The 17687-nt window shown below is 38.3% G+C and overlaps 1 protein-coding gene across 1 annotated transcript; it reads left to right on the forward strand.

Moving 5' to 3' along the window:
• The first annotated feature begins 12533 nt into the window (after positions 1-12533).
• On the forward strand, positions 12534-14525 carry LOC114685923 (olfactory receptor 4A5-like). The gene is made up of 2 exons (XM_028860561.1): positions 12534-13428; positions 14509-14525. Exons 1-2 carry the CDS (start codon positions 12534-12536, stop codon positions 14523-14525), a joined length of 912 nt encoding a protein of 303 aa, XP_028716394.1.
• Positions 14526-17687: the final 3162 nt, after the last annotated feature.

A 17687-nucleotide genomic window follows, 5' to 3' on the forward strand; every position in this document is an offset into this window, starting at 1 on the left:
TCTCCATTTAAGTTTATGTTGGCTATAGGCTTTCTGTAAATTGCCTTTACTATGAGTTATGTTCCTTGTATCCTTAAACTCTCTGGTACTTTTATCATGAAGGGGTGTTGGATTTTGTCAAAGGCTTTTTTGACATCTAATGAGATGATCATGTGATTTTTTTTCTTTTAGTTTGCTATACCATGGATTGCAGTTATTGCTTTTCATATATTGAACTATCCCTGTATCTCTGAGATGAAGCCTACCTGATCTTGGCCAGCTCTGTGGAAGATGACACAGAAGGAGTGTGGGAGTCAGGGCAGATGGAGGACACCAAGAGAACAAAACCCTCTAAAGCAACTGAGCAAAGCTCATATTAACTCAGAGACTGAAACAGCAAGCTCATGGATCTGCTTGCTAATGTCTACACCAGGTCCTCTGTGTATATATTATAGCTTTCATTTTAGTACTTTTATGGTACTCCTGTACATGTGAACAAGTGGGTCTCTGATTCTTCTGCCCTCTCTTGGGGCTCTTTTCCTTCTGTTGGTTTGTCTTGTCCAATTTCAATGTGATGGTTTTTGTTTTATCTTATTATATTTTATTTAGTTAAAAAGCACTATCAGGCAAAAAGAACTTGATCTCAGGATAATAAAATAATAGATTGCAATTTTTAAAATACCTAAAAAGGTCTTTGAAATTGTTAATATACATATATATATATAAAATATCATTATTATATTTGTTGCAATTTGGTTTTTTCATTTTTTTCCTCTTTCATTTTTCTTTATTAAGAATTTTCTACTCACTTCACATACTATCCACAGATACCCCCTCCTTCCTCCTCCCACCCTCACTCCACTTTCCCAAGCCTCCCCACATCCCCACATCCCCCAAATGGGGGTCTCCCATGGGGAGTCAGCAGAGCCCAGCACACTGAGCCTAGGCAGGTCCAAGCCCCTTCCCACTGCACCAAGGCTGTGCAAGTTGTTACACCACAGGCACCGGGTTCCAGAAGACTGCCCATAGAGCAGGGACAGATCCTTATCACCCTGCCTCGGTGCTCCCCAAACAGTTCGAGCCAAAAAAGCATCTTCCATATCCAGAGGGCCTAGTCCAGTCCCATGGGGGCTCCACAGCCACCAGTCCACAATTCGTGGGCTTCCACAAGTGTGGCCGGTTCTCTTTGCACATCCTTCCATCATGATCTCAACGTCCGTTGCCTGCAGTAGCTCTCCTCTCTTTCTCATCAACTGGATTCCCAGATCTTAGCCTGTTGCCTGGCCACGGAGCTCTGTATCTGCCTCCATCAGTCACTGGACAAAGGCTCTGTGATGACAGCTAGGTTATTTGCTAATCTGGTCACTAGAGTAGACTGGTCCAGGCACCCTCTGGACCACTGCCAGCAGACCAATGTGGGGTCAACCTTGTGGATTCCTGAGATCCTCCCATGCACCCTGCCTCTTCCTATTCCCATGATGTCCTCATCTATCATGGTATCTTCCTCCCTGCCCTTCCACTCTGTCCCTCTTCCAGCTTGACCCTCCCTTTTCCCAACGTTCTCACCCCCCACTCCTTTCCCTCTGCCACCCCCCCTCACCCAGTCCACTCATGTAGATCTCATCCATTTCTCCTTCACAGGGTCATCCATGTATCCCTCCTAGAGTCTTTCCCTGTTATCTAGCCTCTCTGGAGTTGTGGGTTGCAGTCTGGCCATCCCTTCCCTCACATTTAGTATCCACTTATGAGTGAGTACATACTATGTTTGTCCTTCTGAGTCTGGGTTATCTCACTCAAGATGATATTTTTTAGTTCTATCCATTTACCTGCAAATTTCATGATATCATTATTTTTTACTGCTGAGTAGTACCTCATTGTGTATATGTATCACATTTTCTTTATCCATTCTTCAGTTGAGGGGCATCTAGGTTGTTTCCAGGTTCTGGCTATTATGAATAATGCTGATATGAACATAGTTGAGCATGTGTCCTTGTGGTGAGATTGAGCATTCCTTGGGTATATGCCCAAGAGTGGTATAACTGGGTCTTGAGGAAGAATTATTCCCAATTTTCTGAGAAACCATCATACTGATTTCCAGAGTGGTTGTACAAGTTTGCATTCCCACCAACAGTGGAGGAGTGTTTCCCTTGCTCCACATCCTCTCCAACTTAAGCTGTCTTCAGTGTTTTTGATCTTAGCCATTCTGACAGGTGTAACATGGGATCTCAGAGTCATTTTGATTTGCATTTCCCTGATGACTAAGGATGTTGACCAATTCCTTAAATGACTTTTGGCCATTTGAGATTCTTCTGTTGAAAATTCTCTGTTAAACTCTGTAGCCCATTTTTTAATTGGAATGTTGAGTATTTTGATGTTTAGCTTTTTGAGTTTTTTATGTATTTTGGAGTTCAGCCCTCTGTCAGATGTGGGGTTGGTGAAAAACTTTTCCCATTCTATAGGCTGTTGTTTTGTCTTATTGACCATGTCCTTTACTCTACAAAAAGTTCTCAGTTATTCTGCCTTCTCTTGGGCTCTTTTCTTTCTGTTGGTTTGTCTTGTCCAATTTCAATGTGATGGTTTTTGTTTTATCTTATTATATTTTATTTAGTTAAAAAACACTATTAGGACAAAAAGAACTTGACCTCAGGATAATAAAATAATAGATTGTAATTTTTAAAATACCTAAAAATGTCATTGAAATTGTTAAGACTTAGATATATATGTATATAAAACATTATTATTATTATCATTATTATTATTATTATTATTATTTGGGTTTTTTGAGAAGGGTTTCTCTGTATAGCTTTGGAGCCTTTCCTGGAACTCTCTCTGTAGCCCAGGCTGGTCTTGAACTCACAGAGATCTGCCTGGCTCTGCCTCGAAGAGTGCTGGGATTAAAGGCATGTGCCACCACCTCCAGGCCTAAAACATTAAATGTAACACAAAAAGTAACAAAGTTAAATTAAAAATAAAGTTTTCTTAATAAATAAAATCCAAAGGATAGGTGACCTAATTGCAGGATTACAACAAACTTTTAAAATACTAACTCTTGTTGGCTCAACACAAAACAACTGGCAAAAGGGAATGTTCTAACACTAATACTATGCTACTCCAAAACCTGTGTGTGCACAAAAAGACAAAAAAGAGAACTACAGAGGCACATGAGAGATCCACATCTGAGCAGCAGCCTGCAGCAGATGTTGCAGAGCTAGTGTGGAGACCAGATGCTACCTAGTGTGAGAACCACAGGTGATATGAATAAGTAAGGACAAGTGCTAGGAAATTCAATGTACGGCAGGACTGGTAATGTATATGTTCATTTTTCTGTTGTCATCTTTACACAATGTATGCACACATCAAATGTTACATTTAAATTTGTAGATCTTTTGTTATTAAGCTGTTTGAAAATAAATTGAAAATCAATAAGTAAAATGATTGCAATAAATTTTATGGCATCATTTTTCTAGATATCAGGCAATAGTGACTTTCCAGAGAAGGCTTAATACTGATAAAAACACAACATTCTGTAATATGAGTCAACAGAGAAGCTTTACAAGGATCTACACATGGGACTTAGGACACCCTGTGATTCATGTGGCATCAGCTTTCTTATTAACCCATATTTACTAGAAAAAGATTCAGGTCTGCATAGTATGAAGACTTTAATACTATTAATTTATAATTCATCAACATAGGGTATCTTCGCATTTATACATGTTACCTTCAATGACGCTCATAAATGTTTTATAATATAGTCTTCAGTACAGTATATTTACTTTATAGTAATAAGTGTATACATGTTACCAGCTTTCATCTCTTCAATTAAATGCACTTCTGAATATTTAAGCTTCTGTAAATAGGATTTACATTTTTTTGTCATCTGCCTGATCCAATTTGTTTTCTTTGTTAAGAAATTTTTTATTCATTTACATACAAACCACAGATCTCCCTTTTATCCCTTCTTCTACTCCCCTCCAGCTTTCCTACCCCTAACCCACCCCATCTCCTCCTCTGAAAAGGTAAGGCCACCATCAGGAGACAGCAAAGCCTGGTACATTCAACCAAGGCAGGTCCAAGCCCTTCCCCCTGCATCAAGGCAGTGCAAGGTATCCCAGCATAGGTAATGGGCTCTAAAAAGCCAGCTCATGGACCAGGAATAGATCTTGATCCCACTGCCAGGAGCCCCTTAAACAGACTAAGCTACACAACTGTCTTGCTTATGCAGATGGCCTAGTCCAGTCCCATGTAGTAGTGCTCCACAACTGTTGGTCTAAAGTTCGTGAGTTCCCACCAGCTTGGTTCAGTTGTCTCTGTAGATTTCCCCATTATAATCTTGATGCCCTTTGCTCACAGAATCCCTCTTCCTTCTGTTGAACTGGACTCCTAGAGTTTTGCCTGGTGCTTGACTGTTGATCTCTGCATTTGCTTCCATCAGTTCCTGGATGAAGGCTTTATGATGACAGTTAGCCTATTCACCAATCTGATTACCAGCGTAAGCCAATTCACTTACCCTCACCACTATTACTAGTAGTCTATGCTGGTGTCATCCTTGTGGATTCCTGGGAACATCCTATCCCCACAAAGTCTCCCTCTATCATGGTATCTCTTTCATTGTTCTCCCACTCCATCTCTGTTTCATCTTGACCATCCCATTCCCTTATGTTCTCATCCCCTATTCATTATGCTCTATTGCCCACCCCCACCCTCAGTTTACTACAGAGATCTCTATTTCCCTTTCCCAGGGCAATCCATGCATCCCTCTTAGGGTTCTCCTTGTTAGCTAGCTTCTCTGGAGCTATAGGCTGTAGTCTAGTTATCCTTTGCTTTACATCTAGTATCCACTTATGAGTGAGTACATACTATTTTTGTCTTTCTGAGTCTGGGTTATCTCATTCAGGATGATATTTTCTAGTTCCATGCAAATGCCTGCAAGTTTCATAGTGTCATTTTTTACTGCTGAGTAGTACTCCATTGTGTATAGGTATCACATTTTCTTTATCCATTCTTCAGTTGAGGGGCATCTAGGTTGTTACCAGGCTCTGGCTATTATGAATATTGCTGCTATTAACATAGTTGAGCAAGTGTCCTTGTGGTATGATTGAGCGTTCCTTTGGTATATGCCCAAAAGTTATATCAATGGGTCTTGAGGAAGATTCATTCCCAATTTTCTGAGAAACTGCCATACTGATTTCCAAAATAGTTGTACAAGTTTGCACTCCCACCAAGAGTGGAGGAGTGTTTTTTTTTTGTTTTTGTTTTTTTTTTCTCCACATCCTCTCCAACATAAGCTATCATCAGTGTTTTTGATCATAGCCATTCTGACAGGTGTAACATGGGATCTCAGAGTCATTTTGATTTGCATTTCCCTGATGACTAAGGATGTTGACCAATTCCTTAAATGACTTTTGGCCATTTGAGATTCTTCTGTTGAAAATTCTCTATTTAGATCTGTATCCCATTTTTTTTTTAATTTAATTTAATTTTATTTTACAATGTAATTCAGTTCTACATATCACCCATGGATTCCCTTGTTCTCCCCCCTCCCGCCCTCCTCCCCTTCCCCCCAGCCTACCCCCCATTCCCACCTCCTCCAGGGCAAAGCCTCCCATTTCTTAACTGAATTGTTTGGTATGTTGATGTCTAATTTATTGAGTTCATTATATAGTTTGGATACCAGTCCTCTGTCAGATATGGGGTTGGTGAAGATCTTTTCCCATTCTGTAGGCTGTTGTTTTGTCCTATTTATTGTGTCCTTTGCCTTAAAGAAGCTTCTCAGTTTCAGGAGGTCCCATTTGTTAATTGTTGCTTTCAGTGTCTGTGCTGCTGGTGTTATATTTCTCTTCTAACAGGTTCAGTGTAACTTGTTTTATATTGAGGCCTTTGATGCACTTGGAATTGAGTTTTGTGAATGGTGATAGATATGGATCTGTTTGCAACCGTCTACATGTTGACATCTAATTATGCCAGCACCATTTGTTGAAGATGCTTTCTTTTTTTCATTGTACAGATTTGGTTTCTTTGTCAAAAATCAGGTGTTCACAGGTGTGTGGGTTAATGTCAGAGTCTTCAGTTCCATTCCATTGGTCCACATGTTGGTTTTTATGCCAATACCAAGCTGTATTTTATTACTATAGCTCTATAGTAGAGATTGAGATCAGGAATGGTGATGCCTCCAGAGGTGGCTTTATTGTACAGGATTGTTTTAGCTATCCTGGGTTTTTGTTTTTCCATATGAAGTTGAATATTATTCTCTTCAGGTCTGTGAAGAATTGTGTTGGAATTTTTAATGGGGATTGCATTTGATGGGGATTTTGGTAAGATTGCAATTTTTACTATGTTAATCCTATCTATCCACAAGAATGGGAGTTCTTTCCATTTTATAACATCTTCTTCAATTTCTTTCTCCAAAGATGTGAAGTTCTTGTCATTCAGGTCTTTCACTTGCTTAGTTAGAGTTATCCCCAAGGTATTTTATATTATTTGTGGCTGTTGTAAAGGGTGATGTTTCTCTGGTTTCTTTCTCAGCCCATTTATCATTTGTATATAGGAGGGTTACTGATTTATTTTTTTAGTTAATCCTGTATCCTGCCACATTACTACAGTTGTTTATCAGCTGTAAAAGTTCCCTGGTAGAATTTTTGATGTCACTTATGTATACTCATTCTGCCTTTTTGGTAGTTTGGATAAGGGTTTATCTGTCTTGTTGATTTTATTAAAAGAACCAACTCCTTGTTTCACTGATTCTCTGTACTTTACTCTTTGTTTCTATTTACTGATTTTACCCCTCAATTTGATTATTTCCTGGCATCTACTCCTGCCCCTTCTTCCCTCCTCCTGCCCCTCCAACCTTCCTCCACAACCCACCTGCTATTCCCTCCGTTAAGAAGGTAAGGACTCCCATGGGGAGTCAGCAGAGCCTAGTACATTCAGTAGAGGCAGGTCCAAGCCCCTCCCCCTACCTCAAGGCTGTGCAAAGTGTCCTACCATAGGTAGTGGGTCCCAAAAAGCCAGCTCATGCACCATGGATGGATCCTGATGCTACTGCCAGGGGGCCCCTTTAGCAGATCCAGTTACACCACTGTCTCACTTAATTTTAACCTAAAACATTGTACCTATGTCTGTTTCTTCCATTTCCTAAAAGGAAAAGAATCTTTATCAGACATGTTCTTTATTTTACAAATAACACATTTGAGGTTGCTGCATTAAATAATTTGTCACACAAATTTTAAATTGCGTATTTCAGTGGAACCTATCACCTACCAGTGTTGCAACCTTGTATTTAGGTCTTTGTGACACAGAAGATCCAACCTGGAAGTAAGTTCATGGGAGCATCTACTCACTGGAGCCAATGACCAAATAAAAAGCTCAGTAACAGGAAGTTCTGAATCATTGTTATTTTTTTTAAAATAACTTTTACTAGTGGAGGTATTCAATTAATATCATACAGTAATTACAGAATTAAATGAATACAATGAAAGTTATTATAGTCTCATCTCACATAAATTAAGGCCTCCATCAAAAGCTTCCATACTACCAAATAGCAGAAATATTGTCTGTCCCAAAATTAGATAATAAGTACAAACTTTACAGACTGTACTTCAAACTCTGCAGCTCAAAGCATCTGTGCAGATTCTCTCTGATCATCAGTGAAGGACTATGGTTTGCTAGGTGCTTCCTCCTCAAAGATATTTTAAATGTTACCCACATTATTTAAATATTTCATACTTCAACATTAGCTCACAGTTTCTTGATCAATATACCAGGAAATTTGTTTTCTTATTATAGATTTTTTAAATCAGCTTGGCTGTTAGCTACTCATTCTTGGCAAGATTCAAGGCTTTTGCCTCTAGGGATTATTGAAAAGAAAAATCTGTTCAAAAGAAATGAGCTCATTTGAACTTGTTCCAAATTTTTTAACAAGCTTATCTATTTAAATAGTGATGGTGTTTAAGTTTTAGACAGTATTGTGAATTTAAATGGAAGAAATGCTTTCCAGATCAAATGACCCAGCAAGCCTCTGGTATTTAACCCTTGATGTGTACCATCCTTGTGCTTTATTCATTGTTCTGACAGTCTATGTATAGTCTCAATTTTCTGGAGTCTTCTGCATACAGGGAAATGTTTTTTAACAAGAAAAGAAAGGATTTTACAGAGATTCTATCTGAGTGATAGAGACAGAAGACTTCTTTCTGGTTGTAGCCATGAGAAACTTTCACCATTAATTCTTCAGTAAATTAAACCACTGATATGTCATACTGAGTCCCTGGCTTATTTGTGAGACACAAGGATGCTGCTGTACTTCACTAAAGTCAAGACTTTTGGATGCTTTTAGTACAATTGACTGAAAGAGAAAAATTCATATAACTAATGGTAGGGCTGTGAATTTTTAATTCACATGACCATATAAAGAGCGTTAACAATTTCTATTTGTTTGGTAGACATTTTATACACATCCAAATAATACATCTTTGATTTTTATGAAGAAATTTCCTTAGAATATGACAATATTCATCTACTATTTTGAGTAAGTTTTGACATTAAATTTCAATATTTTATATTTAAGTTTTAACTTAGATATTCTTAACATTTCTCTGAAAAACTGAGATAATAGACATTTTCTGGAAATATGTTTTCTGCAGTCTCTTGGTGCTCATTCCTCATCTACTGAATATTCATATGCTGTCATGTGTTGAATGAAGTCACATAGGTACATGAAATAATTCCAGCTATACTAGAAAAGAAACCTTTGATTTTTCTGGAATAAAAATGAGAACCATGTTATGAATATATGAGACCACAAATAAGAAACGCTAGCTAAAGTTTCATGTGATACACTGAAATACGGCTGATATTTTAAATCATATGTTCTCACAGGAAGTATCTAACTTGGGAAAATTAAGATGTTACACAAAGAAATTTATCATAAAATACAAGTATATTTGCTATTAGTGTCAAAAATCGCTTTTGGGGAGGTTATGTAACATTTTAACAAAAAGGCAAGAGAGACATTATATTACATTGTGTTATATAATTATATTATTAATATTGTAAATAGGATAAAAGACAGTGATTTATTATTTTTGTTTTATGGGACATTGTGTTTTATGTGTTTTGTTAAAAAGATGCATAATCACTTTAGATATGTTTAAACAGGGAAATTAAAAATTTTGTATTCTCTCAAGTGCTTAAGGTGTACAAGACCAATTATGTATTATACTTCAGTTGCTTGATGTTGTATTTTATGTTTGTATCTTGAAATTGCCCAATGAATATATTAGTATATGTAAATAGAGAAAACAATATAAGAATATATCAACTTCTACCACAGAGGCTTTTTAGACTGTTATTAAACAATACTGCACAGGGTATTTAAAACATTTTATTGGATTATGCAAAGACATTTTCATAAAATTATATGATGTGTTTGGAGTAAACACTGTCCTGCTGAAAGTCTAAGACTCACAGGTGAGAGAAAATGTAATACTGTTCCTTCTGATACTGATAAGTTGCCTAATATGTTTATTTTCAATTGCACCTTTGTTTTGGCAAGTGATATTACTTCACTCCTCCTTAGGGTTAATAAAAGTTCAGTGCTATGCAAAGTAATTTTTAAAATAGAAGACCATTTTTTTAAAAAATGATTTGTTCTTAAAAACTGGATTAGACTATTATTTTTCCATAACTGTTAATAGTCGTGCAAATTGAAAGTAGTCATACTGTTTTCCAGTGTTTATAGAATCAACCCTTTCATACTGTACATTGTATATAAGTCTAGTAGTGTGTAGCTTATGTACTCTGATTTTTCTCTATTATATGAATGATCACATTAGGCTCTAGAAGTTTTAGCCTGGTGAAAACCAATGCTGATCAATATTGAATGCAACTGAACTGTAATAGAAGACAGACTTTGCTTAAGTGATACAATATTCCTTCATTCTGTGACAGGCATGCCTATGGCAGTTGGGAACTTCAAGAATGACAATGATAGATGTTCCAACTCAGATGGAAGCATATGTGTGAATGAGACATGTAAGATGAATCCCAACTGCTTCTACAGTCATTATGACTGCACATGGCCTTCTAGAAGACAAGTCCCTGCAAATGGAATTTTGCTTGATGTTAGTCCAAATATCTTTCTTCACAGGTAAATACTGATACTATTTTAAATATAATAAATGAATTGGTATATAAAATAAAACAAATCATTCCTAAGATATATGATTTCAATCTAGGTCCCAAAAGTGGTTCATGAGGCACACATATGCTGTTTTTTCTAACCCAGACTATGTCTATATTGCTGTTAATGGACAGAAATTCTCATGACTTATTGTCAGCAGATGCTCACAGTAAAACATCCAAGAATAGTGATCATAGCTGCCACTGAGATGTCTGAGGTTCTGAATGAGGTATAGGCATTTATAAGAACACCAATAGAACACTCTTGGAGAGGGGTATTATGGAAGCCCCTATGGTACAAATGATGCAACAGAGGAAGAGGGAAACTTACTAAGATGGTCAAGATCAGGATGATGCAAACTGAATGAACCTCGTGCTGTAACCAGGTGTGTGGCTGCAGGGTCCACAGCTTGCATCACTGCTCTTTTCCTGAATATTTCTCACATTCTTTCTTGCTACACTTTGTACAATAAAGATAGAGATATTATTTGGTCACAGTAGTTACTAAATTCCATTTTACATTGCTAGTGGCATTCAGGAAGCAGTTTTAAACTTGGAAATATTGTGCAAATATGAAGAAGGGGAAAATGACAATAGAATAGAAAGGAAAGAGGTCAGAAGTAACAGTGCTGTAGACCATTAGAGACTGTGAGACTGGGAAATATTGTCCAATCTCCTTGATTTTCAGGATGCAAACAGAGACATGTTTGTACTCATGCTTAGAAATGAATACTATATATTTTCTTTGAGTGTCATACTTTTGAAGACACAGACAACGAATTCCTAGATGAGGCCCTTAGGGGTATACCTTCATGTTATGGGACTCAAGCTGGGCCAGTCATTGGTTGGTCTCTCCAACAATTTCTATGCCACCTTTACCCCAAAACATCTTGTAGGCAGGTCAAATTGTAGGTCGAAGGTTGTGTGACTGGGTTGGTATTCTAATCCCTCCACTGGAAATCTTGCCTGGATACAGGAGATGGCTAGTTCAGGCTCCATTTCCCCTATTCCTAGGAGACTTCATTAGAGTAACCCTGATAAATTGCTGGTACTTTCAATTGCACCAGATTTCTAACTCATCCCAGAGATGCCTCTAGATACCAGTTGTCTCTTCCAGTGCTCTCTCCCTACCTCCTCCTCCTCCTACCTAATTCCTCCTGTTCCCATCCTTACCCTCACACCCAGACCCCTCCTCCTATCCAAACACAGTGTCTATTCTATTTCACCTTCACAGTGATATTCATGCATCCACTCTTCAGCATGCCTGGTTATTTAGCTTCTCTGGGTCTGTGGATTGTAGCATGGTTATCCTCTAGTTAGCAGCTAATGTCCACTTATGAGTGAGTACAGTCCATGTTTATCTTTCTGGGTCTGGGTTACATTATTCAAGATGATCTTTTCCAGTTCTATCCATTTGCCAAAAAATTCATTATGTCATTGCTTTTATCAGCTGAGTAATACTAAATTGTGTAGATGTATCACATTTTCTTTATCCATTATTTGGTGAGGGACAGCCAGGCTGTTTCCGGGTTCTTGCAATTATGAATAAAGCTGCTATGAACATAATTTTGCAAGTATCCTTGTTGTAGGATTGAGTGTCCTTTGGCAATGTGCCCAGGAGTGGTATAGCTGGGCCTTGAGGTAGATTGATTCCATATTTTCTGAGAAACAGCCATATTGATTTCCAAAGTGGCTATATATATTTGCACTCCCACCAACAGTGGAGGAGTGTTCCCCTTGCTCCACATCCTGTCCTGCATAAGCTGTCCTCAGTGTTTTTAATCTTAGCCATTCTGACAGGTTTAAGTAAGATGGAATCTCAGAGTAAATTTGATTTGCATTTCCCTGATGACTAAAGATGTTGAACATTTCTTTAAGTGATTCTCATTCATTTGAAATTCTTCTGTTGAGGACTCTCTCTTTACATTTATCTATACCCCATTTTAATTGCATTATTTGATTTTTTGATGTCTACCTCCTTGAATTCTTTATATATTTTGGATGTGAGCTCTATGACAGATGTAAAGTTGGTAAAGATCTTTCCCCATCATATAGGCTGCTGTGTAATAAATTTTAAATAACTACCTTTAAATGTATGGGTGACAGAAATACCTCTGTCTGCATTTCTATCTAGAGATATTAATATTCACTGATATTGAGATAAACCTAGTAATTAGAGATTTGCTAACAGAAATGGAATAAAATTTGTTTCAAGGGGAAGCACAACAGATATTTACTAAATGCCTACTACTGGTTAACTATTGTAGAAGACAGTATGTGCATCGTGACAGAATGGACTCACCCAGGCTTGTTCACAATTCATGGCAGGTCCTATTCTCCTGATCACATTCTCTGAAACAAGCCTGATAGAAGAATAAATGGCCCAGAACAACAGTGTTACTGAGTTTATCCTGCTGGGCTTCACTCAGGATCCTTCTGGTCAAAAAGTATTATTTGTTATGTTTTTAATCATCTACACTGTGACAATGGTGGGGAATCTGCTCATAGTGGGGACAGTGATTGTCAGCCCCTCCTTGGGCTCCCCAATGTACTTCTTCCTTGCCTCTCTGTCACTCATGGATGCTGTTTATTCCACTGCCATCTCACCCAAGTTGATTGTAGACTTGCTCTGTGTTAAAAAGACCATCTCCTTCACAGCTTGCATCAGCCAGCTCTTTATAGAGCATTTATTTGGTGGTGTTGATATTGTCATTCTGGTGGCAATGGCCTATGATCGTTATGTGGCCATCTGTAAGCCTCTGCATTATTTGATTATCATGAATCGACGGGTATGTATCATCTTCTTAGTGATGGCCTGGGCAGGAGGTTTTGCACATGCTTTGTTTCAAGTTCTTGCTGTGTATAAACTTCCTTTCTGTGGTCCTAATATCATTGACCACTTTGCCTGTGACATCTACCCACTATTGCTACTTGCATGTACTGACACTTACTTCATTGGCCTCTCTGTCATTGGCAATAATGGGGCCATGTGTATAGTGATTTTCATCCTCCTCTTACTCTCCTATGGAATCATCCTAAGATCTCTCAAGAATCACAGTCAGGAAGGGAGGCGTAAAGCTCTGTCCACCTGCAGCTCCCATATCACTGTGGTTTTCCTCTTTTTTGTTCCCTGTATTTTCATGTATGTTAGACCTGTTTCTAGTTTGCCTATTGATAAAGCCATTACTGTATTTTATACTATTGTCACTCCCATGTTGAATCCTTTAATATATACTTTGAGGAATTCAGAGATGAAAAATTGTATGGGAAAGCTCCTGCAAAAGCTATTAAGTCCAAATAGAATAAGACTTTCTTCTTGCTGCTTATATTACTAAGCACTAGGCAACAACCATGAGTAAATTCTAGCAGTGTGTGTTCCATACTAGTACTTGATATTGTGAAATTACTGTTATTGTGAATATAATGGGAAAGTATTGTTTATGTTGTGTTTTTTTTTTACAATTAGTGTGGCTGGGCATAGTATTATTTTTTTATTAGCTGTACCTTTTAACAAATTTTTTACAAATTGTGTATTATAGTTTTATGAAATTTGTTTAAATTTTTTAAAATTTAATTTTATAATTTAATTTAATTTTACATATCAGGCACGGATTCCCTTGTCTCCCCCAACCTCCCATTCCCATCTTCTCCAGGGCAAAGACTCTCCTGGGGATTGAGTTCAACCTGGTAGACATAGTCCAGGCAGGTCTAGTCTCCTCCCAGGCTGAGCCAAGTGTCTCTGTATAAGCCCCAGGTTCCAAACACCCAGCTCAAGCACAGAGGACAGGTCCTGGTCCCACTGCCTGGCTGCCTCGCAAACAGATCAAGCTAATCAACTGTATCACTTATCCAGAGGGCCTGATCCAGTTGGGGGCTCCTCAGCTATTGGTTCATAGTTCGTGCATTTCCATTCATTTGTATATTTGTCCCTGTGCTTTTTCCTATCTTGGTCTCAACAATTCCCACTCATACAAACACTCCTCTTTCTCCCCAATTGGACTCCTGGAGCTCCACTGGGGCCTGGCTGTGGATCTCTGCATCTGGTTCCCTCAGTGATCGGATGAGATTTCTAGCATGACAATTAGGATGTTTAATAAATGACTTTCTTTAAAATTTTGTCATGCAATATATTTTGATTTTAGTTTTTCTGCTTCCATACCTGCTCCCAGATCTTCCTCCCCTCCTAACCCACCTTCATCTTCTCTCCCAACCTTGTCTTACCTCAACTGAACTTTTCAGGCTTTGCTGACTCCCCATGGGAGCCCCTACCCTTTTGGAAGAGGGGGAACGGGGAGTGGGTCTGGGGGAAGGCTCGGGGAGGGAGCAGGAGGAAGGATGAGAGGGGGATCTGTGTTTGGTATGTAAAATGAATTTTAAAAAAATCTTAAATAAAAAAAGAAAAGAGGAACAAAATGAAACAAACATCAAAACAAACAAAATCCATTAAGAGAAAATGTGCCAAAACAAACAAAATGCATGACACCCCCAGAAACAAGGGAATCTAAACCAAAACAAACCCATGGCACTCATTTTCTGTTGCCTGACCACTCCAGAGCATGAGGCCTGTCTTGGAGTGTGGTTGATATACCCAGTGACACCCCATTGGAAAATACTGTTCTCACCTCTCCAAGCAGGTATCAGTTATACTTAGCTTCTTGGTTTGTTGTAGAATATTATTTTAAGGTGTGTTACATTTGTTTATGCTGTGGAACATTTGTTTAATGATACAAAGATGTGTTGCATTCTTTTGTGATGCATTTGTTTACCTCTGTGAAGCTGTGTTACTTTGCCTGTCAAAAACACCTAATGGTCTAATAAAGAGCTGAACAGCCAATAGTGAGGCTGGAGAAAGGATAGGTAGGGCTGACAGGCAGAAAGAATAAACAGAAGGAGCAATCTGAAAGGAAAAGAAGAAAGATCAAGAGTAAGGAGAGGAGGATGCTAGGGACTAGGCACCCATCCACATAACCAGCCACAGAATAAGAGTGAAAATAAGATATACAGAAGTAAGAAAAGGAAAAAGCCTGGAGACAAAAGGTAGATGGGATAATTTAAAGTTAAGAAAAACTAGCAAGGAACAAGTTAACATCAGGCATTCACAATTAAGAATAAGCCTCTGTGTGTGATTTATTTGGGAGCCTAGTAGCAGGCTCCCCAAGAGAGCAAAACTTGTGGTGATATTTTATTTGTGCTGAAATGTGATCTTTTATTTGTATGTTAATAAATAAAGTTGCCTGGAGATCAGAGGTCATAGCCATAAACAGAAGTCAGGGGGTGGTAGCACATGTCCTTAATCCGATAATATGGCAGGCAGAGTCTCTGTGTTCAAGGACACAGCCAAGCATGAAGACACATGCCTTTATTCCCAGTACCAACCATAGAGACCTGGAGGTATGTATAGGCAGACAGTGATGAGAAAGTGATGTGGCTGAGCTTTGAGCCAATAGAAGGCAGAACAGGAAGGCAATAAAGGCCCAGATTAGACAGAAAGATGCTCTCTTGGGAAGCTATGGAGAGTTGGTGAGCTAAGGTTAGTTGGCAGTTATTGCTCTGATCTCTACGGCTTGCACCTCTATATTTGGCTCTGTGTTTCTTATTTAATAAGACTGTTTAGAAATTTGTCTACAAAAACCAACCAACAACATTGGTATGGAACTTTATTTCCACTTTCTCTTTTCAGTAGTGAGATTTTGTGTGACTTGAATCTGTGCAGGTGGTGTGCATGATGCCTCGGTCTTTGTGAATCCATACATGCAAAAGTGTCTGGAAAATATTGTTCCTTGAATTCATCCACCATTGTGGGGGATCAACCACCACATTTATTTACCCCAGGGACTCTTGAGGAATGATGAATAAGAGACTTAGAAATAAAGAGGGGAGAGAAATACAGGGTAGTCTCAAGTGGGCCTGGATTCTTATCCACCAGCCCAGAATTTTATTCCAAAGGGCTATTTATAACAATGCCAAAGGGGGGAGCAAAAGACCTCCCCCTTGCTAGTTACAGTCAAGTGTAGACCCTTACAAACACTTGGTACCTAGGCCCATGGTCCAATCATTCTCTTATGCAGACCTGCTGGGAACAGCCGCTAGGAAACCTAGTGGGCTCCAACAGGTCCCTCTTCTTTATATTTTAAAAGAAAAATCTCTTGATGCAAGTGCATCAAACTTAAAGACTTCCTTAGCTTCATCATTAACATTAACAGGTTAACATAATTCTAACATGAATATTGCTATGCATGGTTACAATTCACTCAATCTTACATCTTAAAGCAAACTTTATTAGAACCAATTGAACTTCTTCCTAACAAAACACAGGAAAAACTTCTGATGTGTTCACATCAAAACTTAAATACTTCATTAATGTCACCAAACCATGGTGCATCAATATCAACAGGTTAACACAGTAATTCTTTTTTTTTTTTTTGTAAATATATCAGAGTTTTAATTGCAGTTAATGGGAGGAATACAGAAATGTTTTTACTCCATTTTCCCAAAGTAGATGGATGTATCCTTGGTTCCATCACTGAGAAGAAATACATGATGGATGCAGACTCAGCCTGAGTTGGTTTGTTAGATGAAGTCTTTAAAAAGTGTCCCCAGAAGATCCTAATGCAATAATGCCTCAATACTGGCCATCTCTCACTTAACCCTCGGCCCCAACATCTCTGTCACTATGGGAACAGATTAATTCTAGCTACAATGCCATCCTGTGCTGATTTAAGAGCATTCCAGGTCATTCCAGACAGGAAGGGTATTACCCAGAAGAACAGCTTGGGAACATTTCAAAATGAGCTAACATAGTAATTCTAACACAAACATTACTATATACAATTATAATTCCTATAAATCTATTCACAATTTAACCATTTATACTTTCTTACAAACTGGCATTCAAAAAGAATTTCTTTCTTTCTTTCTTTTTTGTTTTTGTTTTTTTTTTTTTTTTCGAGACAGGGTTTCTCTGTGTAGCTTTGTGCCTTTCCTGGGACTCACTTGGTAGCCCAGGCTGGCCTCGAACTCACAGAGATCAGCCTGCCTCTGCCTCCCGAGTGCTGGAATTAAAGGTGTGCGCCACCACCGCCCGGCCAAAAAGAATTTCTTAATAGAACTACACAAAACATAACATTAATTCATTCAAGTAACATGGAAATATTTTTAAATTAGATTGAGGAATTTTAACACTCCCCCTTTTCTTTATAATTTTTTAGAAAACCCCCCGAACGTCCCTATTTAAACAGTTCCATTTTTTAAGCAGTTCCAGTTTTACATAAACAGTTCCATTTTTAAGCAGTTCCAATTTTACATAAACAGTTCCATAAACCATCAGCATTGCTGGAATCTATATACATAAGGAAATTCAAATCGTCCCATTGTAATGAAATCGTTACTGTTCAAGAAGTGTTCTGGCACCATTCCTAAAAGTTCCTCTGAGCATTCGAAATTAGGGTCTGGCTTGTCAGCTGCCCTTAAGTCCGTGTATAGCAAACAGCACCAAATACGAGGAGTTCTATAACCAAAACTTTTTCAGTTCA

The sequence above is a fragment of the Peromyscus leucopus genome, chromosome 4 (genome assembly GCF_004664715.2).
Source record: "Peromyscus leucopus breed LL Stock chromosome 4, UCI_PerLeu_2.1, whole genome shotgun sequence".
NCBI classification, from domain to species: Eukaryota; Metazoa; Chordata; class Mammalia; order Rodentia; family Cricetidae; genus Peromyscus; species Peromyscus leucopus.

What these genes read in the sequence shown, in the direction of transcription:
- LOC114685923 (XM_028860561.1), top strand. Translation starts at nt 12,534, where the DNA reads ATGGCCCAGAACAACAGTGTTACTGAGTTTATCCTGCTGGGCTTCACT.